The sequence below is a fragment of the Neofelis nebulosa genome, chromosome 1, assembly GCF_028018385.1.
Source record: "Neofelis nebulosa isolate mNeoNeb1 chromosome 1, mNeoNeb1.pri, whole genome shotgun sequence".
NCBI lineage: Eukaryota > Metazoa > Chordata > Mammalia > Carnivora > Felidae > Neofelis > Neofelis nebulosa.
In genome coordinates, this window is record NC_080782.1 from 92,575,171 (window position 1) to 92,600,426 (window position 25,256).

General features: G+C 36.5%; 1 protein-coding gene across 2 annotated transcripts in view; it reads left to right on the top strand.

Annotated features, from left to right (window-relative positions):
• The window catches only part of EDIL3 (EGF like repeats and discoidin domains 3), a 426,671-nt gene that overhangs the window by 137,924 nt on the left and 263,491 nt on the right, over window positions 1–25,256 (top strand). The window contains exon 3 of one of the 2 annotated variants that reach the window (XM_058727800.1): window positions 14,570–14,599. The exons of the other annotated variant lie outside the window; for it this stretch is intronic. Coding sequence (XP_058583783.1) covers window positions 14,570–14,599 — 30 coding nt within the window. The remainder of the gene's footprint in view (window positions 1–14,569; window positions 14,600–25,256) is intronic. 2 annotated transcript variants of the gene reach the window in all.

The window sequence follows — 25,256 nt, forward strand, 5'->3', positions numbered from 1 at the left end:
CTGAGTTCTAGCCCCACGTCAGGCTCTGTGCTGATAGCTTAGAGCCTGGAGCCTGCTTCACATTCTGTGCCTCCCTCTTCCTGCCCCTCCCCCCCACACACTCTGTCTCTCTTTCCCAAAAATTAACATTAACAATTAAAAAAAAAGGCACAAATACCATACTATCCAATATATTTAAGAAGCATGTCACTGTAGATAGGCTGATGGCATAAAAAAAGGATTATTTAAAAGCCTTATTTATAAAAAGTGAGTATTTTATATTGTGCATAGTATTATGAGCTCCTATTTATTTAATGAAATGTGGTCATTTATTTTGTTTCATGTTGCTATCACTATTCAAATGGAGTCTGATTATTCATTGCAATATTATTTATGATTGAGATACCCCTTAATCCATTGAAATATCATTCAGTAGAGTTAAATAAATTATGATATATCCTTAAAATAAAACATTATTAAATACTGTCTATAGTCACTGAGTATATTGACATAGAAAACTACGTGCAAATACTAGTGTAAAAAGCAAGTTGTAGAACAGCACGTGTTGTATAATCCTCTTTTTATTTATATTATAAATAAATATATGTATTCATATGTATATGAATTTTGCTTAAAAATTCAGTTTATGGTGAGTTTTTAATTGGTAATTTAGATGATTTAATAAATATACTTCTAATTCCTAATTCAAACCTTAACCCATTTGGACAAGGGTTTTTTGTTTGTTTTGTTTTTTTATTTTTATTTTTTTGCCAACCCCCTAATCAGAAAATCTCTTCTGACATTAACATTTTATGTGCAATGATTCTGTGGTTTCCTTAAGTGGATGCTGTCACTAAGATTTGTGTCAATATTGCTGGTCTATCCGGGACCTTTTAGTTTTTTGTTCTTTTGGTTTTAACAGATTTGCTTTTTGGATTAGCACATTTGTCCAGACTTATGGAAATGACTTGAGGTTGAAGTGAGCAGTTTCCCACACATAAATAAAGCAGAAATCCATAGAACATGAGCCTGATGGTTTCAGCTTCTTTCTGTCAGTTGCTGTGAAGCAAAATAGTATGGGTGCTGTGACCATCTGAATGTCACATATGATGTGCAGGTAACCTTCACTGCATGGCTTTCCTAGTCACATTACCGAGCATTCTCATTGCAGAATTATTTTCTCTCTCCTATATTAAACTTTCAAAAAGGTTATGAATTAATTTTATTGGAAGTTGATAGATCTGAGCAATCATATACATATTAACTGCTAATCTACTTGATCCCTTTCAAGTTTCTTCTTTCCATTTATCCATGAATTTTCTTAGGATACCTTAGATTTAATTACTAACCCTTACTTTACATGACTCAAAATACTGTAAAAACAGCCGTTATATTCACTTACTGGACTTAAGTTTCTCATCTCTAAACTTAGATAGCTTTCCAAAAATATTTACTCAGTACCAATTATGTGCACTATACAAAATTAAAACATAACTGTTGGCCTAAAAGAAGTATAGTAGATAATGTCCAGCTTGTGAACAAGACTGTAAAATATTGCCATTTTGTTTCAAGCCAGCTTTAGGTTATAGTTTAAAAGTGAGGCGTGAAAGGGAACAACTACACAAATATGGAGACTAAAATAAATACTAAAGAATTAAAGATGGTGAGATGTGAATTGAGTCTACAGGGATGAGATGAATTTGGTTAGGGAGGGAGGACAAATGGAATGAACAAAGGATATTTGAGGACAATTGAATAGATACAGGAGATAGTGAATTATATTCCTTTGTAATGCCGAATCACCTAAAGATCTTTAGTACTTCCTTTAAGTGGGACCATGTATCCTAATTATGTCCCCAACGTCTCTTTAGTACACATTGGGAGATGAGTCATATTACTTCCCAGTTTCCCAATACTCTGGTTTAGTTTTATAAATTGTGTATTTTTTTTAACTCAGTGGTAAAAAAATGAAACTAAAGCTTCCATTCATTTTTTTATTTTTCCCATTTGTACCTCTTTCTAAAATGAGAAAATTGCAAATGCACTGCTAATTGCTATTAACATGATACACTGTATAAGTAGCTTGTGAAACCCATGCGAACTATATCACTACTAAACATAGAAAGTGCATTTCGTGATGCTATTTTAATGAATCTATTTAATTAATAAGCTGTAGTTTGATGCTTTTTTGAGTTAGTTTAAAATCACAGATTTGTTTTTTCATGAGATGATCAGATGGCCATTACAGTAACCATTGTCTTTTTAATTATTATTCTTTTTCTCTCCTGCCCCAAGAAAGTAAATCTGATTTATATAACTATATATAGCTATATAAATTAGTATATATAGATCTATATAACTAAAACACAAATGAAGATGTAAGGCTTTCTCTTTGGTAAGTCTAGTAATGTAGCTTAATGAAACATCTGAATTTTATTGAGCAACATAGAGGAGTATATTAAATATCTATCCATGTTTTCTTTCTTTTGACAAATATTTCTTGAACTTACAACATTGTAGACACTATTTGAAAACTACAGTTTAATGGTAAGCAAAACAGTCACATCCCTGACCTCATGAAACTCCTAGTCTAATGGAAGAGACTAATAAACATATAAATATATACTTACATACTAACTGCATGTATACCTACTTCTATGTACTCTATATTATTAACTATACTCAATAGATGTCGTTCTCCAAATTTAGCATCGAAATCAAATTGCACGTGAAAGACTGATAGAATAGAGAAGACTTTGTAATTCTCTGAACACTTTCAATGCCAACACACATTGTCTGTTGTTTCTCATTGTGACTGAAATATTCTGCAGTTCTGAGAGTGTAGAAACAACCAAATCATTTGCTGTCTGAAGTTTTTGGCCAGGAGAGAATAACATTCTTCTTCGTATTTTCACAGAGAAGTTGATAATGGCAATCTGTAAGCCCTGAGGCATGTTCTCATTGGGCCATAGGCAAGAAAGAAAGAAAGAAAGAAAGAAAGAAAGAAAGAAAGAAAGAAAGAAAGAAAGAAAGAGAGAGAGAGAGAGAGAGAGAGAGAGAGAGAGAGAGAGAGAGAAAGAGAAAGAAAGAAAGAAAGAAAGAAAGAAAGAAAGAAAGAAAGAAAGAAAGAAAGAAAGAAAGAAAGAAAGAAAGAATAATAAATAAAGAATAAAAGAAAAAACATATAAACCAAAACCTATCTCTGAAAACATCTCTGAATACTTCCAGACACAACTCTGCAACCTATTTAAATGATTGAGTTCATAGATTTGAAATGATAATTTACTCTTCTTTGCATTAATAATCACGCATACACACACACATTCACATTTATAGCATTAAACATCTGAGCAAGCATGAATAATCATACATAAATATAGTTGTTATTTTTACATCAGTGCAGTTGAATAGAATCTAAAACATTGTTAGAGTGTAAGAATATATATTTCTTATTTCTTTGATTATGGAGATAATGAATTACAGTGATAATTGCAAACTTGAAGAACATATTTGGTACATAATTAATGAGATTTATAATATAGCAAACAAAATGATCCATAAGTCAATATGAATTAAGTAATATCCATATACAAAATAGATTATAATATGCTAAGAATTGTATTTTCTTTCTTTCATAATGAGCTATTTGTATTTAAGGGTTGAGCCACACTGGGTATAGAATTGTTTCTGGGGGCACCTGGGTGGCTCAGTTGGTTAAGTATCTAATTCTTGGTTTCGGCTCAGGTCATGATCTCGTCGTTTGTGAGATCATGCCCCACATTAAGCTCTGTGCTGATGGTGTAGAGACTGCTTGGAATTCTTCCCTCCCTTGCTGTGCATCTCTCATGCTTGCTCACCCTCTCTCAAAATAAAAAAAAAGAAAAAAAAAGAAATTAATTAAATTAATTAAATTTAAAAAAGAATTATTTTTGAATGGATGGAAATTCCATGTTATAAAAGTTTACTTAAAACACCCAAAGATAAGGGACGCCTGTGTGGCTCAGTCAGTTAAGCGTCCTACTTTGGCTTAAGCCATGATCTCTTGGTCTGTGAGTTCAAGCCCTGCCTCTGGCTCTGTGCTGACAGCTCAGAGCCTGGAGCCTGCTTCAGATTCTTCATCTCCCTCTCTCTCTGCTCCTCCCCTGCTCCCACACTGTCTCTCTAAATTAATTAATTAATTAATGACACTCAAGGATAAGGCCAACAAAAAACAGGAGATATAAGAATGTTGATACCATGTAGAGAGACTAAAGCCTATCCAGTGAAGAAGTATATGTGTTTTGATATCATATGTGTATCAGGGTAATACACAGCCTGTCGGGTTTGGGTAGTTATTGTCCTTGACATTGGGTCCTGTGGAACAAAGGAGAAAAGGAGGGAAGAAGGGAGGAAAGAAGGAAGTACACAGGTTGCCTTCTTCTCCCAAGTACTAACCCAGTTCATGAGCATGTACACTGCCAAACCATCCTGAAAAAACAGAGACCAACTTCAAAATTAGAGTAGGTTTATCATATCAAAACATGGGGCGGTGAGCTCTGTGGAACCATTTGGTGCTGAGAGCCCAGCTGCCCTCTGAAATCACCGCCCAAGACTGTATGTACTTTCCATCTCACTGCCTCAGAGGTAGTTAATTCCTTATCTCTTCTAATGTATTTTATTTATTTATTTATTTTTTTTTTTTTATTTATTTTTTAATATATGAAATTTACTGTCAAATTGGTTTCCATACAACACCCAGTGCTCATCCCAAAAGGTGCCCTCCTCAATACCCATCACCCACCCTGCCCTCCCTCCCACCCCCCATCAACCCTCAGTTTGTTCTCAGTTTTTAACAGTCTCTTATGCTTTGGCTCTCTCCCACTCTAACCTCTTTTTTTTTTTTTTTTTCCCTTCCCCTCCCCCATGGGTTTCTGTTACGTTTCTCAGGATCCACATAAGAGTGAAACCATATGGTATCTGTCTTTCTCTGTATGGCTTATTTCACTTAGCATCACACTCTCCAGTTCCATCCACGTTGCTACAAAAGGCCATATTTCATTCTTTCTCATTGCCACGTAGTATTCCATTGTGTATATAAACCACAATTTCTTTATCCATTCATCAGTTGATGGACATTTAGGCTCTTTCCATAATTTGGCGATTGTTGAGAGTGCTGCTATAAACATTGGGGTACAAGTGCCCCTATGCATCAGTACTCCTGTATCCCTTGGATAAATTCCTAGCAGTGCTATTGCTGGGTCATAGGGTAGGTCTATTTTTAATTTTTTGAGGAACCTCCACACTGCTTTCCAGAGCGGCTGCACCAATTTGCATTCCCACCAACAGTGCAAGAGGGTTCCCGTCTCTCCACATCCTCTCCAGCATCTATAGCCTCCTGATTTCTTCATTTTGGCCACTCTGACTGGCGTGAGGTGGTATCTGAGTGTGGTTTTGATTTGTATTTCCCTGATGAGGAGGGACGTTGAACATCTTTTCATGTGCCTGTTGGCCATCCGGATGTCTTCTTTAGAGAAGTGTCTATTCATGTTTTCTGCCCATTTCTTCACTGGGTTATTTGTTTTTCGGGTGTGGAGTTTGATGAGCTCTTTATAGATTTTGGATACTAGCCCTTTGTCCGATGTGTCATTTGCAAATATCTTTTCCCATTCCGTTGGTTGCCTTTTAGTTTTGTTGGTTGTTTCCTTTGCTGTGCAGAAGCTTTTTATCTTCATAAGGTCCCAGTAATTCACTTTTGCTTTTAATTCCCTTGCCTTTGGGGATGTGCCGAGTAAGAGATTGCTACGGCTGAGGTCAGAGAGGTCTTTTCCTGCTTTCTCCTCTAAGGTTTTGATGGTTTCCTGTCTCACATTCAGGTCCTTTATCCATTTTGAGTTTATTTTTGTGAATGGTGTGAGAAAGTGGTCTAGTTTCAACCTTCTGCATGTTGCTGTCCAGTTCTCCCAGCACCATTTGTTAAAGAGACTGTCTTTTTTCCATTGGATGTTCTTTCCTGCTTTGTCAAAAATGAGTTGGCCATACGTTTGTGGGTCTAGTTCTGGGGTTTCTATTCGATTCCATTGGTCTATGTGTCTGTTTTTATGCCAATACCATGCTGTCTTGATGATGACAGCTTTGTAGTAGAGGCTAAAGTCTGGAATTGTGATGCCTCCTGCTTTGGTCTTCTTCTTCAAAATTACTTTGGCTATTCGGGGCCTTTTGTGGTTCCATATGAATTTTAGGATTGCTTGTTCTAGTTTCGAGAAGAATGCTGGTGCAATTTTGATTGGGATTGCATTGAATGTGTAGATAGCTTTGGGTAGTATTAACATTTTGACAATATTTATTCTTCCAATCCATGAGCAGGGAATGTCTTTCCATTTCTTTATATCTTCTTCAATTACCTGCATAAGCTTTCTATAGTTTTCAGCATACAGATCTTTTACATCTTTGGTTAGATTTATTCCTAGGTATTTTATGCTTCTTGGTGCAATTGTGAATGGGATCAGTTTCTTTATTTGTCTTTCTGTTGCTTCATTGTTAGTGTATAAGAATGCAACTGATTTCTGTACATTGATTTTGTATCCGGCAACTTTGCTGAATTCATGTATCAGTTCTAGCAGACTTTTGGTGGAGTCTATCGGATTTTCCATGTATAATATCATGTCATCTGCAAAAAGCGAAAGCTTGACTTCATCTTTGCCAATTTGGATGCCTTTGATTTCCTTTTGTTGTCTGATTGCTGATGCTAGAACTTCCAGCACTATATTAAACAGCAGCGGTGAGAGTGGGCATCCCTGTCGTGTTCCTGATCTCAGGGAAAAAGCTCTCAGTTTTTCCCCATTGAGGATGATGTTAGCTGTGGGCTTTTCATAAATGGCTTTTATGATCTTTAAGTATGTTCCTTCTATCCCGACTTTCTCAAGGGTTTTTATTAAGAAAGGGTGCTGGATTTTGTCAAAGGCCTTTTCTGCATCGATTGACAGGATCATATGGTTCTTCTCTTTTTTTTTGTTAATGTGATGTATCACGTTGATCGATTTGCGAATGTTGAACCAGCCCTGCATCCCAGGAATGAATCCCACTTGATCATGGTGAATAATTCTTTTTATATGCTGTTGAATTCGATTTGCTAGTATCTTATTGAGAATTTTTGCATCCATATTCATCAGGGATATTGGCCTGTAGTTCTCTTTTTTTACTGGGTCTCTGTCTGGTTTAGGAATCAAAGTAATACTGGCTTCATAGAATGAGTCTGGAAGTTTTCCTTCCCTTTCTATTTCTTGGAATAGCTTGAGAAGGATAGGTATTATCTCTGCTTTAAACGTCTGGTAGAACTCCCCTGGGAAGCCATCTGGTCCTGGACTCTTATTTGTTGGGAGATTTTTGATAACCAATTCAATTTCTTCGCTGGTTATGGGTCTGTTCAAGCTTTCTATTTCCTCCTGATTGAGTTTTGGAAGAGTGTGGGTGTTTAGGAATTTGTCCATTTCTTCCAGGTTGTCCAATTTGTTGGCATATAATTTTTCATAGTATTCCCTGATAATTGTTTGTATCTCTGAGGGATTGGTTGTAATAATTCCATTTTCATTCATGATTTTATCTATTTGGGTCATCTCCCTTTTCTTTTTGAGAAGCCTGGCTAGAGGTTTGTCAATTTTGTTTATTTTTTCAAAAAACCAACTCTTGGTTTCGTTGATCTGCTCTACAGTTTTTTTAGATTCTATATTGTTTATTTCTGCTCTGATCTTTATGATTTCTCTTCTTCTGCTGGGTTTAGGCTGCCTTTGCTGTTCTGCTTCTATTTCCTTTAGGTGTGCTGTTAGATTTTGTATTTGGGATTTTTCTTGTTTCTTGAGATAGGCCTGGATTGCAATGTATTTTCCTCTCAGGACTGCCTTCGCTGCGTCCCAAAGCGTTTGGATTGTTGTATTTTCATTTTCGTTTGTTTCCATATATTTTTTAATTTCTTCTCTAATTGTCTGGTTGACCCACTCATTCGTTAGTAGGGTGTTCTTTAACCTCCATGCTTTTGGAGGTTTTCCAGACTTTTTCCTGTGGTTGATTTCAAGCTTCATAGCATTATGGTCTGAAAGTATGCATGGTATAATTTCAATTCTTGTAAACTTATGAAGGGCTGTTTTGTGACCCAGTATATGATCTATCTTGGAGAATGTTCCATGTGCACTCGAGAAGAAAGTATATTCTGTTGCTTTGGGATGCAGAGTTCTAAATATATCTGTCAAGTCCATCTGATCCAATGTATCATTCAGGGCCCTTGTTTCTTTATTGACTGTGTGTCTAGATGATCTATCCATTTCTGTAAGTGGGGTGTTAAAGTCCCCTGCAATGACCACATTCTTATCAATAAGGTTGCTTATGTTTATGAGTAACTGTTTTATATATCTGGGGGCTCCGGTATTTGGCGCATAGACATTTATAATTGTTAGCTCTTCCTGATGGATAGACCCTGTAATTATTATATAATGCCCTTCTTCATCTCTTGTTACAGCCTTTAATTTAAAGTCTAGTTTGTCTGATATAAGTATGGCTACTCCAGCTTTCTTTTGGCTTCCAGTAGCATGCTGCATAGTTCTCCATCCCCTCACTCTCAATCTAAAGGTGTCCTCAGACCTAAAATGAGTCTCTTGTAGACAGCAAATAGATGGGTCTTGTTTTTTTATCCATTCTGATACCCTATGTCTTTTGGTTGGCGCATTTAATCCATTTACATTCAGTGTTATTATAGAAAGATACGGGTTTAGAGTCATTGTGATGTCTGTATGTTTTATGCTTGTAGTGATGTCTCTGGTACTTTGTCTCACAGGATCCCCCTTAGGATCTCTTGTAGGGCTGGTTTCGTGGTGACAAATTCCTTCAGTTTTTGTTTGTTTGGGAAGACCTTTATCTCTCCTTCTATTCTAAATGACAGACTTGCTGGATAAAGGATTCTCGGCTGCATATTTTTTCTGTTTAGCACACTGAAGATATCGTGCCAAGCCTTTCTGGCCTGCCAAGTTTCAAAGGAGAGATCAGTCACGAGTCTTATAGGTCTCCCTTTATATGTGAGGGCATGTTTATCCCTTGCTGCTTTCAGAATTTTCTCTTTATCCTTGTATTTTGCCAGTTTCACTATGATATGTCGTGCAGAAGATCGATTCAAGTTACGTCTGAAGGGAGTTCTCTGTGCCTCTTGGATTTCAATGCCTTTTTCCTTCCCCAGTTCAGGGAAGTTCTCAGCTATAATTTCTTCAAGTACCCCTTCAGCACCTTTCCCTCTCTCTTCCTCCTCTGGAATACCAATTATGCGTATATTATTTCTTTTTAGTGTATCACTTAGTTCTCTAATTTTCCCCTCATACTCCTGGATTTTTTTATCTCTCTTTCTTTCAGCTTCCTCTTTCTCCATAACTTTATCTTCTAGTTCACCTATTCTCTCCTCTGCCTCTTCAATCCGGGCCGTCGTGGTTTCCATTTTGTTTTGCATTTCATTTAAAGCGTTTTTCAGCTCCTCGTGACTGTTCCTTAGTCCCTTGATCTCTGTGGCAAGAGATTCTCTGCTGTCCTGTATACTGTTTTCAAGCCCAGCGATTAATTTTATGACTATTATTCTAAATTCACTTTCTGTTATATTATTTAAATCCTTTTTGATCAGTTCATTAGCTGTTGTTATTTCCTGGAGATTCTTCTGAGGGGAATTCTTCCGTTTGGTCATTTTGGACAGTCCCTGGAGTGGTGAGGACCCGCAGGGCACTTCCCCCGTGCTGTGGTGTATAACTGGAGTTGGTGGGCGGGGCCGCAGTCCGACCTGATGTCTGCCCCCAGCCCACCGCTGGGGCCACAGTCAGACTGGTGTGTGCCTTCTCTTCCCCTCTCCTAGGGGCGGGATTCACTGTGGGGTGGTGTGGCCCGTCTGGTCTACTTGCACACTGCCAGGCTTGTGGTGCTGGGGAGCTGGCGTATTAGCTGGGGTGGGTAGGCAAGGTGCACGGGGGCGGGAGGGGCAGGCTTAGCTCGCTTCTCCTTAGGTGATCCACTTCAGGAGGGGCCCTGTGGCAGCGGGAGGGAGTCAGATCCGCTGCCGGAGGTTTGGCTCCGCAGAAGCACAGAGTTGGGTGTTTGCGCGGAGCGAGCAAGTTCCCTGGCAGGAACTGGTTCTCTTTGGGATTTTGGCTGGGGGATGGGCGGGGGAGATGGCGCTGGCGAGCGCCTTTGTTCCCCGCCAAGCTGAGCTCTGCCGTCCGGGGGCTCAGCAGCTCTCCCTCCCTTTGTCCTCCAGCCTTCCCGCTTTCTGAGCAGAGCTGTTAACTTCTGACCTCCCAGACGCTAAGTCGCGCTTGCTGTCGGAACACAGTCCGTTCGGCCCCTCCGCTTTTGCCAGCCCGACTCGGGGGCTCTGCTTGGCCGGCGAGCCGCCCCTCCGCCCCGGCTCCCTCCCGCCAGTCCGTGGAGCGCGCACCGCCTCGCCGCCCTTCCTACCCTCTTCCGTGGGCCTCTCGTCTGCGCTTGGCTCCGGAGACTCCGTTCTGCTAATCCTCTGGCGGTTTTCTGGGTTCTTTAGGCAGGTGTAGGTGGAATCTAAGTGATCAGCAGGACGCGCGGTGAGCCCAGCGTCCTCCTACGCCGCCATCTTCCGGAACTCCTCTTCTAATGTATTTTAAATGGGAACAACAGAACAGGTTACAGTTGTGCAGAATGCCACTTAGTTGCAAATAGAGAGAACTCAACTTAAACTAGATAAACAATAAAGTAGAAGTATTTTTCCTCAGAACTGAAAGTCCAGATTTGGGTAAGGATATGATTTATTGCCTGAACCATATCATCAATAAATTTCATTCTATTTTTCCATTCTGCCTTTGAGCAGGATTGGCTTCTTTATAAGGCTGACTCCCATTATGGTTGCAAAATGTCTGCCTGCTTACTTTTGGGGCCATAGATTTCCTGTCTGTATCTAAAGGAAAGAGGGAGAGAGGGTTGTTTCCAGATGCTTTCCCAGAAGATTGAGGAAGCCTCCCTTCCAAGAGCCTCACCTCACCCAAACACATACAAACTTGACCTTATACATCATTATCCCCAAATGGGTCATATACTTACCTAGACGAATAATGGTGGCCAGGAAAACGGAAAAGGTTTACTTAGTTATGACATACAAACTTCCCCTCTAAATCCACAGGAAAAGTCCTCTTCCCCCAAAGTATTGATGTAGATACCCAAATAAATCTGAAGATGACACAAGAGAAAGAGCATTGAAAGCTGATGAAACAAACCTAGTACACATTGCAAAGGGTTTCCTATAAGCCTGCTAATTTACTGCTTCAGTTCCGACAACTGAACCCATGGCTCTTTCCTACTGCAGCAAACTTTGATGGGTAGAGCCGTCATTTCAACATTTAGTGTTTATAATAGTCACCTGCTGCACTTTTTAAAAATGCAGAAACTTGAGGGGCGCCTGGTTGGCTCAGTCGGTTAAGGGTCTGACTTTGGCTCAGGTCATGGTCTTGTGGTTAGTAGTGAGTTTGAGCCTCGCGTCATGCTCTATACTGACAGCTCAGAGCCTGGAGCCTGCTTCACATTCTGTGTCTCCCTCTCTCTGCCCCTCCCTCTCTCTCTCTCTCTCTCTCTCTGTCTCTCTCAAAAGTAAATAAACATTAAAGAAATACATTTTAAAAATGCAGAAACCTGAACTAACACCCAAATTCAAATTCAGTAGATCTGGAACATTTTAAGGAACACCCAAGGTGATCCTTTTATGGACAATGAGAAGATCACACAGCTAAGTTCTCCACATCAGATACATATTTTTAGTGTCTCTTTTTTCCACTGTCACCATAATTTTTGTACATCCTTCTGCATTGTGCCAGGCAGAGCAATACAGAGTTACTTGTTTACTTTTGTTTTGCTTGGTACATGTGTTTTTAATTTCCAAGGTTAAAGGAATTGCATGTGACAAAGACATATGTATTTTTTTTGATTTGCTGATTTTATGAATTCTAAGCAAATAGGACGAGTGAAAAATAATTTGGGTAGCATGACATTATCTTCTGTAGTAATCTTTTCATCTGAATCTCACTAATTAAGCCACTAATGTCCACTTTGAGAATTATTTGTACTTTTGGAGCTCGAGCTGCCTCCCATTACTAGTTCACCATGTTTTGTCTGGATGCCTACACACAAAACATCTTTGCCAGAGAGAACTATGACAGTGAATTGATATTAATACTAACCCTTGTGTATGCACCTGTGTGTGTGTGTATATGTGTGTGTTTTAATATAGTATGAGTGTTGGTTAGTGACATCTTTATATTATGAGGAACCACTGTTATGGAGATATTGCATAGAAATAGAATTCAAGGCAGACTTGTGTATCTGCTGACTCTAACATGGTTAATCTGTTACAAAGATGTTTTTAGGTATTACAAGCTTACGTGGAGCTTAGTGCACTGCTTAGCCCAGAGGCTTTGGTTTTAAGACATTCTAATTGCCATGTGTTCTATAAATTTGGAATTGTCTTTGCTTCAGTGCTGGCTAGTTCTTTCCTAAAATGTCTTGCTTATCCATCTATAATGGAGGGATAAAATCTTAGCATTTCTAATCTCTCTTCCTTAGGCATCACATGCTTAGGATATTTTAACTACATGCTTGGGATCTCACCCCCTGCATCTCTCCCTGGGTTGTAAGAGACACAAAGAAGTTTCCCAGTCCCTTCATCCAGCATTTTTCTCCCTTTATACTTCTTTCTGAGTAAGATTATCAGATATCTAGCCAGTCTTCATTCCATGAGCCTTTTCCCCCTTTTCCCTCTCTCTCTTAGTGGATACTCAATCAACACCTTGGGAGACAGGGATAGTGGACAGAGTTTGGTTTGAAAGCCACACTGACATGAGCTCGAATTCAAATTGACCTTAGACTAATTGCTCAGTCACTCTGAACCTCTGGATCTTCATCTATCAAATATGAGTCATTTTCATGTCATCATAGCTTTATAGAGTTCACACACATAAAGTGGCCAGCCTTGAGTGCTTTTATTTCCCCACTTTGAATCTCCAGACTTATACCAACAATGACCATCTAAGTCAGCACTTCTACAAGACTTTATGGTATTTTCCTAAAGGGAATTCCTGGAAGCCACTGACAGTTTTCCTCTTTGAACATGTTATGTTAGATTTTGGACATAATAAAGCAACAAACGGCCTTTTAAATATTTACGTTCTCCACCCCATGCATGCCAACTCTGTTTGCTCTCTCTGTTCCTTTATGTGCCAAGGAGACAAGCCAAACAGTGAGAGGAAAATACTGTCAGGACACAAAGTAACCTTGTCTAAGGTGTACTCTGTGCAGATGGAAACTTAACGGAAAAGAGTGGAAACTGCTCCCTGGTTACACAGTGATACCTTGATAAACGAATCACCTGGGAACAAAGCTCCTTTATAAGCAATTCAGTTGAGTAAATTTTTATCTTAAAACTTCATGAATCAATTGAAATAGCACTGGCTGGTGTCATATAATTCAACGGTAATATTCAAAGTGAACTGAACTTGTGCACAGAGCAGAAATACCTCCTAACAGAGTGTGTCTGTTGGTGTGATGGTGAAGGGGTGGATTCTAGGCAAACTTGTGAAACAGTTGCAGATAAACTCTCGTTTTCACTCTTGCAACCACTGTGCTCCATCCTCCACATACGTGTAATAGTAGGTTCTTACCCTTGGAGTCTGCTCTTAAAAATTCCTCTCTTAAAACAGGAATCAGAATGATTCACACTTTGAGTTATGGTTCGTGTTACCTTATATCGATGTTATTTAGCGATGTCTCAAACCTGGCTACAAGGTGGTACCATTGAAAGAGATTCTGACTTCATTGGTTTGAGGCGGGGCCCAGAGTTTGACTTTCTTAATATAGATTCCCGGTTGTGAGCCACTGCTGTAGCATAAAACTGTATTTTCATACTGTGACCTCTCCTTTTATAATATCCATGTTTATCCTTGTCTGGGCTGTAGAACACGTGTGTCAAACTACACAGGGTCACCCTTCACAATGCCGGTTCTTGTGTGTGAATCACTGCTTCTGAATTTTGAAGCATGTGGTACCTGTGAGTTCAGTGTGTTTGTATGTAACCCCTATCTTATTTATAACTTCTACTTCATGGAGCAAAATTGTAATGCATTTTAATTTCTCTTTGCTAATAGAAAATTCCCACAAAGTGGTGATGGTGGGATAGTCATATGTTATTTACAATTTATATTTTCAAATAATATTATTTATGATAATTATAATTTCCAATCAAACTAAATAAAGTCAGTCTTATTTGCAGAAAGGAAGGGAAAGCAAATTCAGACAACTGAGTGGTCTTTTCTAATAAATATGTATCTTAGAAAAGTGTATAAATGTTCCTTTAATGTAAACTCTCATTAACTTGTCATTATCCAGTTATCTCATGACAGATTTCTAATGTATTCACAAAATTACAAATCAGGAGCTTGTAGTCTTTGTTTGAAAATGCAAAGTATATTTATGTTCAATTTCAATCTCTCTCTCTCTCTCTCTCTCTCTCTCTCTTTCCCCACCCTCACCCCACCCCACCCTCTCCCTGTCCTCGTCTTTTTTCCTCTTATCATAGCATCAGATGAAGAAGAGCCAACGTCAGCAGGTAAAGTTCCTTTTGTTGCTAAGATTATTTCTATGTAATTTAATGCTGTTAACAATAGTCCTTTCACCCATTGAAGTGTATTTTTTCTCAGATTTCAACCAGGAAACTAGCACAGTTTTATTTACTGACGTTTTTTAATTTCTTGGACCCATTATACCACCCCAGATTAAATGATGTTAGTTATAAGCTTTAAATTCAAAGAAAAATAATTGAAAATGAACTGTCACAGAGGGAAACATAATGTAAAATATCACATCAACATTAAAGAATAAGGAAAATGGAGGGCACCTGGGTGGTTCAGTTGGTTGAGCGCCCAACTTCAGCTCAGGTCATGATCTCATGGTTCCTGAGTCCTAGACCCATATTGGGCTCACTGCTGTGAGCCTGTCAGCATAGAGCACCCTCAAGATCCCCTGTCCCCCTCTCTTTGCCCCTCTCCCACTTGTGCTTTCCCAAAAATAAATACTAAATAAAAAAGAATAAGGAAAATGAGAAAATAAAAATATTAAGAAAAATGTCAAAAATAATAAAATGAGGAGAAAAACTAAAATGATAAAATGCAGAAAAATAATAAAATGAGAATTAAAAAAGAGGAAAATGATAAAAAAGTACTTTCATAAATATGATCTTCCCTGATAGAATAGTGCATTATCAAATATATAACTGGCACTGAACATGTTATTCATTTAAGTTTAAGGGTAAAAACCACATTGTTGCCTCAAACACTCACTTTATTTAAAACCAAATTTTTACAGTTATAAATTAATGATACTGAAATCTGGCATCATAACTCTGCTGGTCATCCAGTTAATCAGTATTAATCAAGCACAGGCTCAGGTTTGAAGTAGTTACTCCTTCTTAGTAACTTCTATGTAACTATAGTACTTCAGAGTAACTACTGTGAAGAATACTAATGGTAGAGAAGGCATTGTGTTTCCAACTTGGTTCCAGGACAATGGGGTGGATCAAAGAAAAATGCCAGGAGCCTAAAGACCAGGCACATTTGTAGGGATAAAGTAGGCAGCACAGCTCTTGTGATTAGCAATAAATAAAAGGCCCAGGCTAGCCAATCAGCAGTATCAGGAAAAAGGAGTCAATGTCCTGAGATGCAGGGGTTAGAGACTGGTCAGAAGAGGAAAACCAGACCCCAGCACTAGATTCTTTCTTAGGCAAGTAACTGAGGAAAGCAGTTGGGCCTGAGAGACAAGAGCAGAAAATGGTCACTGAAAACAATGGACAAAAGGCAACTTAGTTTTATAGGAAGGTGGCAGGGAACTAGCCCAATTATTGGAACTTAGGTACAAGGTAGGGCCATTTTGATTCATAGACATAATTTATTTCAACTAGTATGAGACTTCCTGATTTCTACCTTCCTCCAAAAGTGGCTGGGTGGGCATTTTTACCTTTAAGAGTAAAATCAGAAGATCAAAAATTCAATGGAAGGAAATGGAATAGACATCTAACAAATACCTTTGATAAACCCCGAGGACACTGTATTGTGGGATACTCTTTATGATTATACTTCCCTTAAGAATGGAATCACAGAATTAGATAAACTCTCAATTATTCCATTTTCATATTATCATTCGTTTGCAGTCTGATTTGGATAAGAACTCCCTATCATTGTCTCCCAGCCTGGTCAGTATTGCGTAGCCTCTTTTTAGGAGCAACCTAATCACATGACTCAATAGCAAACTCATCTGTTGATATGACTCCTCTGCTGATATGAGTCTTTTTCCTAGTTTCTGAGTTCTTTTTGCCCTACTTGAGGCATTAGTGTTTACAGGGTTGCCCAGAGACTGCATTTGTCAGTGTTAGTTTTCTCTTTGTATCAGTCCTCACTAGCACCTATGCTTTCCTAGCCCACCCTAATTCCTCTTCCTTACTTCCCACACCTTGCTCTTTTGCCTGCCAAGCAATTTTGGTGCCATTGCAAAAGAATTATTAATTTTGTATGATGAAGATTAATTTTAGCCTAATGTAAATGACATTTAAGTATAATATAACTATTTCTTGGTGTTATTTCATTATTCTAAAGTTATTTTGATAATTTACCTACTAAGAAGGTCTTTTGGTAATTGCAACTGAATGTTTTTTCTCCAAATATTTATTTTACTTTAGAGTGATATGAACATCATAGAGTTTAAATTATGGTTTAAAAATATTTTTGTCTTCAGATATGAGCAGATGTTTTTGTAGTGATTTTAGCACAGACTTTTAGAATAGAACAAATGTACTCTTAAGGAATATTTTAACCAAATAATTTCACATACAGGTTAGCATTGAAAAAAAATTGTCATTTAGGAAAGCAGGCACTCCTATATAAAAACTGCCAGCAGGAATTAAATGTTTTCCTTTTAATTTTATCGATGTATATAATAAAAAGAGTATTATTGTATAGTTGTATTAAAACTTTTGACAAAGTATTTATTATGAGATTTCTAAAAACTTGATTTTATAAGGAAAATGGGAAGTGGATTATGATTATTTTAGTCCTTTTTGGTACCATTTACCACAAGTTTTTTCAGCAGTTGTTTTTCTTAAATGAATATTTATTATCTGTTTATGTGCCTTTTTCAGTAGTATTTATCAAAATATATCTTTTATTTAAAACTGTTAGTCAGAATATATTTATTTCATATATGGTTAATAATTTTCTCTACCCTTATCTTCTTCTGTTCACAGAATTTATCTAGAATAATCTTTCCTAACCTCAGACTCATTTTATGGTCCTTTATTTTATATTTCTTTCCTGGTATTTCTTTATACTGCTTAAATTATCAATGAAATGCTATCTTTTATTTGGTCCCAAATTTTACCTGAATTAAACTTTTATATGTTCCCACATGCTATTTTTGATATCTTAATCCGACTCATATTCTTCTTTCAAATCAGATTCACAGCATAATTGGATAGTAACTCTTTCAAATACATTCTTTAATTTCTTTAAATTAAATAATTTTAATGTTTTTGTTAGGAGATCTGCTAGTCCTCAAAATTCAGTATGAGAAGAAATAATAAAGTAAGTGGGGATGTCGCAGGTTCCTATTAGTTATGAATGTATGAATTATGAATTAAGAATAATTCTTATTTTAAGAAAATCTATACATGATCTATCAGTGTAGGTCCCTAGAAAATACTACTACTGAATGATACTATGTATTAAATGGTTATTGGGGTGCCTGGGTGATTCAGTCCATTGAGTGTCCAACTTTGACTCAGGCCATGATCTCAGTTCGTGAGTTTAAGCCCTGAATCGGACTCTGTGCTGACAGCTCAGAGCCTGGAGCCTGCTTCGGATTCTGTGTCTCCCTCTCTCTCTCTCTCTGCCCTTCCTCTGCTCACACTGTGTCTCTCTCAAAAATAAATAAACATTAAAAAAATGCCTGTGATGTCTGGATACTGTATAACAAATCTAAGTTATTTTTACCCCACAGGTACACACAATTGTATTAATTATAATTCCATAATGTGACAAATTCTCATTGTTCAGAACTATTTCTAAAGAGAATACTATCTTGAATAACATACAGTATAAAAAAAATCAGAAAGATAGATAATATAACTCAGAAAATGAATGAGATATTAGATAATATTTTACTTACATTATAATGCTACAAAATGATAGAGGCTTTTCTCTTTACAATAGAGCCTATTTGAGCCTATATTCCCATATCATTGTCTTTAATATTTTTATTCTTTATCCTGTTTTCGGTTATTTTTTTCAAATATCCCTAATTTCTCTTATTGGAACTTCTAAACTGCCATACACACAAAAAAGCAAGTGCTTAAAATAACTACTTTTTTGTGTTATTTTGTGGAGGGGGTGCATATTCCATCACATCTGCATTTCTCCTTATGGGGATATGTTCTGCTATTGAATGTAGAGTGTCTGCTTGCTAATCGTTCAGCTCTGAGTGTTCTGATGGGGTGTGTTAGTCTAGAGGAGCATGTATGGTAGCATCTGAGTTACTAGGGCAGCCTCACTGACACCTGTTTCAGGAACTATTGAAAGCTTTTATTTATCTTCGTTGAATCTTATGTTCAGATATTTAAACATCTTATTTCAATGAGTATAAAGAAATCTATGAACTATACAAATAAAAATTTCTTCAAACTAGGTTGTATGCCAAGATCTAATTACAAACTAGTGAGATACATATTTTTAGAGTGGCCACACAGATTCTGTACCTTCAACGGAGTCACCTTTACAGGTGACACATGCAAGCCAATTATGTTGCTATTGCCCAGATAGTTTTTGGAAGCTCTCTTTTGAAATTTCCTTCAGAATCCTCTCATGACATTGTAACATAAATTATTTCTTTATAGTCTCAGAAGTGTGATACTATACTCGTCAGACTTTGGCCTGATAAATGTGCATTCAAAAACAATGTTGGGGCGCCTGGGTGGCTCAGTCATTTGGGCCATGACTTCGGCTCAGGTAGTGATCTCACAGTTCATAAGTTCCAGCCCCAAGTGCATCGGGCTCTGTGCTGACAGCTCAGAGCCTGGAGCCTGCTTCGGATTCCGTGTCTCCTTCTATCTCTGCCCCTCCCCCACTTGTGCTCTGTCTCTCTCTGTCTCTCAAAAATAAATAAATGTAAAGAAAAATTAAAAAAAAATTATTCACAAATATTAAGAATGTGTGTGTGTGGGTGTATCTGTGCAAGTGAAATACAGATCAGTTTATAACTTTGAAATGAAGTCAGTTTGCAACTTTTGAAAGGTGATACATAATATTTAGATTAAATTTCATAAAATAACACTCTTTAATAAAGTCAGTGGCTGTTTCCCACTCTGTTGCACAAATCCAATTTTCATTTATCTTTTCTTTAAATTTCATAATCAGGAGAGGCTTTATAAACTGATTATACCAATACATTTGTCTGTGTCCTTTAAAATATTAAGACATCTACATTAGAAAATTGACTGCTACAAATGAGCTTATCTCTATAAAATTTAATTTATTAACTATAAGGTATGTAAAATCAAGCTCATTCTCACATAAATTTCCTCATTCCTCTTAATTTATCTTGTCTTATTAGCTGTTATTTTAGCTCTCTACAAATACCATTTATTCTTCAAATTGATGAAGTAATTACAAGAATAACAACAGGGCCACAAATAAAAAACATTATTGAATGGGATCAAAATCAGTGAAAAAATGACACAGTGGAAATCTTGTAGCTATACAGTAGATCAGAAGCTAAAATTAAAACCACAACTTACTGTTTTTGTTCCTGTCACCTCAGAAACAGAGCTTAATTCTTTTTCTTCTCTTGCCTAAGGAGAGATTTTTAATTGCTTTGTCACATTTTTGTAACATTAAAGAAGGGGACTAGGCTTGTGCTTATATAAAAGTAGCTTTTAATACTGAACTAACTCATACTGACAAAAAATTATAATTAGAAAATATGGAATTTTCCATGAATGTAAAAGATAAAGTCTTTTTATCAGTAAGCTGTGTTAAACACTAAACTACAAAAGCCACACTGTTCTTTACACTTTTGTAAAGTTAAAATTTCGCCATTTACTTAAATGCAAAACTCCATTTGTGGCCTATTAATATCTGATCCCACTTGGTAGTGATGATAAACATTGCTTCCTGGATACAGTAGTTTATAATAAATTTATTGTGATCTCTGTGATGCCCATCAGAGATGAAGAGTGTAGTGATGGGGCACGCCAGGGCATCATCATTTCCACTGGTTCCTTCTAAATATTTTAATATGTTTAATCTTTCTTTTTTAAAGTTTATTTATTTATTTGAAAGGTGGGGGTGAGGGGCAGAGAGAGACGGAGAGAGAGAATCCCAAGCAGGCTCTGTGCTGTCAGTGCAGAGTCCGATGCGGGCCTCGATCTCACAAACTGTGAGATCATGACCTGAGCCGAACCAAGAGTCAGACGCTTAACTAACGGAGCCACCCAGGAGCCCTAGTATGTTTACTCTTTCAAAACATCAGTTTGGTCACTGAGGAAATACACCCAAGAACACTAATTATCTACATACATAATAAAACACTGCCTAGCAGTGTAAGGATTTATAACTATGGTTTTATATATACAAATGTGTATTTATGATTTGATACACAAACCATATATATATGCTTGTATAGATAAGCCATGTGTATGTATATATCTTTGTAGCTAAGCACAGTACACAAGTGGTAATATTTTTCTCTATCTTTTGAAATATTCAGCTTTGGCCCTATGAAAGCTTTCCTGCTGTGTATGGTGAATTTTGTGATTTTCTTAACTATGCTATAGATTTCTTTTAGATATCTTTCCTGTTTTCTTATGAAACGTAATTCTGCATGGCTGACTATGCTCAATTATTCTACAACTCATACATTTTGAAAAGGAGTAATATCTTACCATATTATTCTCTAATGAACAAGAGTTGCTTTTGCATTCTGATCTTAGCACTTTATTTCCTTGGGGTCTGAAATAGAGCTTCACATTCTCTTTTTTGTTCACCTTATATTTGTTACAAATTTTCTCCTCTTTTTATATGGACATATTTTCTCTCTAGTGCCTGGAGCAACTATACTAATTATTTTATCAAGTATATTCTTATTCATAAAGATATGCTAAGCAGGCTTAAATATTAAAAACATATATAAAAACCAAAAAGTTTATTGCTATGATCTCTAAAAACCAGAAGTCTTTATTTGCAGATTTTTAGTGGAATAAGGAATAAATGATTACTTCTAAAGATTTAGCTTTATCCAGTTTACTGAGGCATTAATGAAAAGACCAAATAAAGCTACCTTTTTTTTTTTTAGTAAGACAAAACTTTCTTATTGATAGATGTGTGACAGTGATATTGAACTGGGAGGAAAAATTAGTTGTTATTTAATTCTCTGTTTTATGTAGATAGTATTTTTTTCTTGTTTTCACGAAGATAAACTTCACTGTAGTATAAGATCATCATACCAATAGAGAATTTGGGAGATTTTTTATTCCATATATTTTTCTTTAGACAAGTTTAAGAATTAAGTTATTAAAAAGGCAAAATAATATATTTGTAAATCTGTGAATATAGATACAGTGACATAATTTATCATCTTTCCCCCTAAAACACAAATCTTGACTTGAAATAAAGTTAAAATATTGTCAAGAAATACGTAACAAAATTCCTCATAGTATAACTTGAAGATATAATTTCTTCAATAGTATATGTTAATATCTAGCAATGCATGCATTCTAAAAACAGTTACTGTGTGACATGCTTTTGGTACATTCAATTCAATGTTACTTGAATAATATGAGATTTTATTAGCTCCCACAGAATTAATAATGAGTAGCCCAATGATGTCACTAAAAGTCTGAGTTTTGTTTTTCTTTCCCCATCTTTTTGTTCTGTCTTCTGTGGTATAAAATTTATCTTCATTTTCATACCGGTTTCCCTTGGGGTGGTGATAGGTCTGCCAAAAGCCACTGTGGCTGTATGTATCTTTATCCAGAGAAGACAAAGAAAACAAAAGTCCTGAGATCCACCCTGGGGCACCTGGGTGGTCCACTTGGTTAAGCATCTGACTCTTAATCTTAGCATAGGTCTTGATCTTAGGGTCATGAGTTCAAGCTCCACCTTGAACTCTATGCTGGGCTGGATACCTACTTAAAAAAAAAAAAAAAAAAGACTGGTGAGATCCACTGTAATTGGACAGGCTTAGATCTCTTCTGCCATCCCTAAAACAACCAGCCAATCAAACCCTTCCCTTGGAGCATAAGGTTGATTTCTGCTTTCTGTTAGGATCAGGAGCTAAGGGACAGATACATGAATAATAATCATGGTACTGTTTTGGAAGAAAAAGGTGGAAATACATACTAGGTTAATGATTAGGAAAGCCAATAAGAAGTAACCATTGTAATACCTCTTTGTCATTTTAAACTACTTGCTTAGTTTTTCTTTTACATTTTGGTATGTTTTTCAGGTTATTGTATAAAAACTCTTAGGAGAACTGCAAGCCCAATTGTTGAGAAATACACTGAGTACACATCTCAGTCATACTAAAGTCTGTATTCATATTTGCACTGTTATACATCATGACTTTTAAAATCTCAACTTCACTGTATACTTTATTTTTCTCTCATGTGCTTAAAAATGTATGCTTACCGGGGCGCCTGGGTGGCGCAGTCGGTTAAGCGTCCGACTTCAGCCAGGTCACGATCTCGCAGTCCGTGAGTTCGAGCCCCGAGTCAGGCTCTGGGCTGATGGCTCGGAGCCTGGAGCCTGTTTCCGATTCTGTGTCTCCCTCTCTCTCTGCCCCTCCCCCGTTCATGCTCTGTCTCTCTCTGTCCCAAAAATAAATTTAAAAAACGTTGAAAAAAAAATTTAAAAAAAAATGTATGCTTACCAAAACTGTGTATATCTATTATCTGTATTGAACTTTCTATTTTGCTTTAATGATCTGTTTCCACAGAAACACCTAAGTTTACTCAGCTCTAGTTTTTACATGCTACTGACATAATCTTCCTCTCTCACATTTCAAAAAATGACAGTTATATTAAATTTCATTGTCCCGAAAATTTCTAAGAGTATTAGATACTGTCATTACTTAGCTTAACCCAGGATGATATTATCTTATTATAGATAAACATTTTTATCATGAACTTATAGTCAAAACATAATAATTTTATATTTAGAATATTAGAAAATGGCCATTCGAATTTAGTCAACTTTTTAAGCTTGGTGAAAAAAAAAATGTGACTTAATCTTTGCATGCATGTTGCTACAGCTTCAAACATTCAACTTTTTGTAACTCACTTCCATCATAATGTTGCAGAATAACTCCAGTGGTATAAATAAATTTTTTATTTAGTGTTTGTAGATGTTTCATATTATTTCAATTAATAAGGTAGATTTTGTGCTATCAACGTTTAAGATTCTGGGAGAAAAACCAAAACTGAAACCCAAGTTAATATTAAACTCAAATACTGAAAAAGCATCAAATTTTAAAAAATGGTAATAGAGGCATACAGTTGGAAATGGAGAGTGTATCAGTCAGGATTCTCCAGAGAAGTAGAACTGTGTGTGTGTGTGTGTGTGTGTGTGTGTGTGTGTGTGTGTGCGCGCGCGCGCGTGCGCGTGTGCGTGTGTGTAAATACATAAAATATATGATTTAAAGAGATTTATATTAAGGAATTGAGGCCAATTCAGCTGGAAACTCAGGCACAATTTTTATGTTACATTCTTGAGGCAAAGTTTTATTCAAGGAAACTTCAAGTTTTGCTCTTAAGACCTTCAACTGATTGGATGAAGCCCATCCACATTATGGAGGGTAATCTATAAAATCAACTGATTGTAGACATATACAAAATATCTTCCCAGCAACGTCTAGACTACTATGTGGTCAAGCAACTGGACTCCATAGTTGAGCCAAGTTGACACATAAAGTATAACCATCACAGAGAGCAAGTGAAAATTATGTAAATGTAAAATATTTTAATTCTCAATAAATCTATTTCAGGAGAAACAGATAAAGCATAATTTCTAATGTTTAATAATGTGCTCGTTGCTCTACTAGCTGTATAGACTTAGACTTTGAGTTTCTTTAATTTTTAATCCTCCCTACATTGGATGGATTTATCTTTAAGGCCATCTCCATTTTCTGGGCCATTTTTTTTTTCCGTCTCAAGTTTCACCTCAAAATTTCATACAAATAAAGCACTGAGAAATATTAATTTAAAATTCCAGGGTTTTGTTCGTTCAAGGAAGGCATTAAACTTTCTGGTTCGTGGGTAAGATGAAGTCCTCCATGGACTTGCAGGCCTAAACCTGTGATTTTATCTTCAGATGAATAGCCATCTCCTGCTTATAAAATATTTTCATTTTATAGCTTTAATTTTCATCATCTGTAAAATGGGATAATAATAGTGCCCACCTTAGAAGTTTGCTGTAAGGATCAAACATAATGATACATTAAAGCGCTTCCCACTTGATGCCCATCCTACAACGTGACAGGGAATCTAAATGTTTTTGCTTTCATTATCATAAGGGTTGTTTGCCTTATTATTATTATTTTTGTTGTTTTGATTATGATTATTTGTCAGGCAATCTGTGGCGTGTTCTATGTACAGTATTTTAGTTAATTCTCACAATAAAGCAATACAGCTTAAAGATAAAATACATCTATATCTCTATGTCTATCTGTCAGATATATCTATCTGTCAATATTGATCCATCTATATTTCTACTTAAAGAGGAGGACACTCAATTTTAAAGCATGAAGAAATATGCCCAAAGTTATATAATAAGCAAGTAACAGAAGCAAGATTCAAATTCAAGTTTCCCTAAGACAACTTGTGCTTATTCTACTTCAGCAAACTCTGCCTTTTTATTCACTTATAAGTAGTTTTAAATAACATATATTTCTTTCAGTTGTGAAAGTAATACATAGCTATTCAAATTGTATGCATATATTATAAAACGGAACCTAATAGCGTGCAAAATATTACCTATTATTTTAAATGACGGTCTGATTAGTATAGTAATTCATGGACCTTGTGGACATTTTTTTAAAAGAATAAAATAGGAAATGAAAATCTGAGTGCCTCTATCCATATTCAATATTTGCATTTTAAAAGATATTCTGCTTTAATCTAGCAGTTCTTACAGTCTTCTTCATCCCAATGGCTAGGGATAGAAATTGGA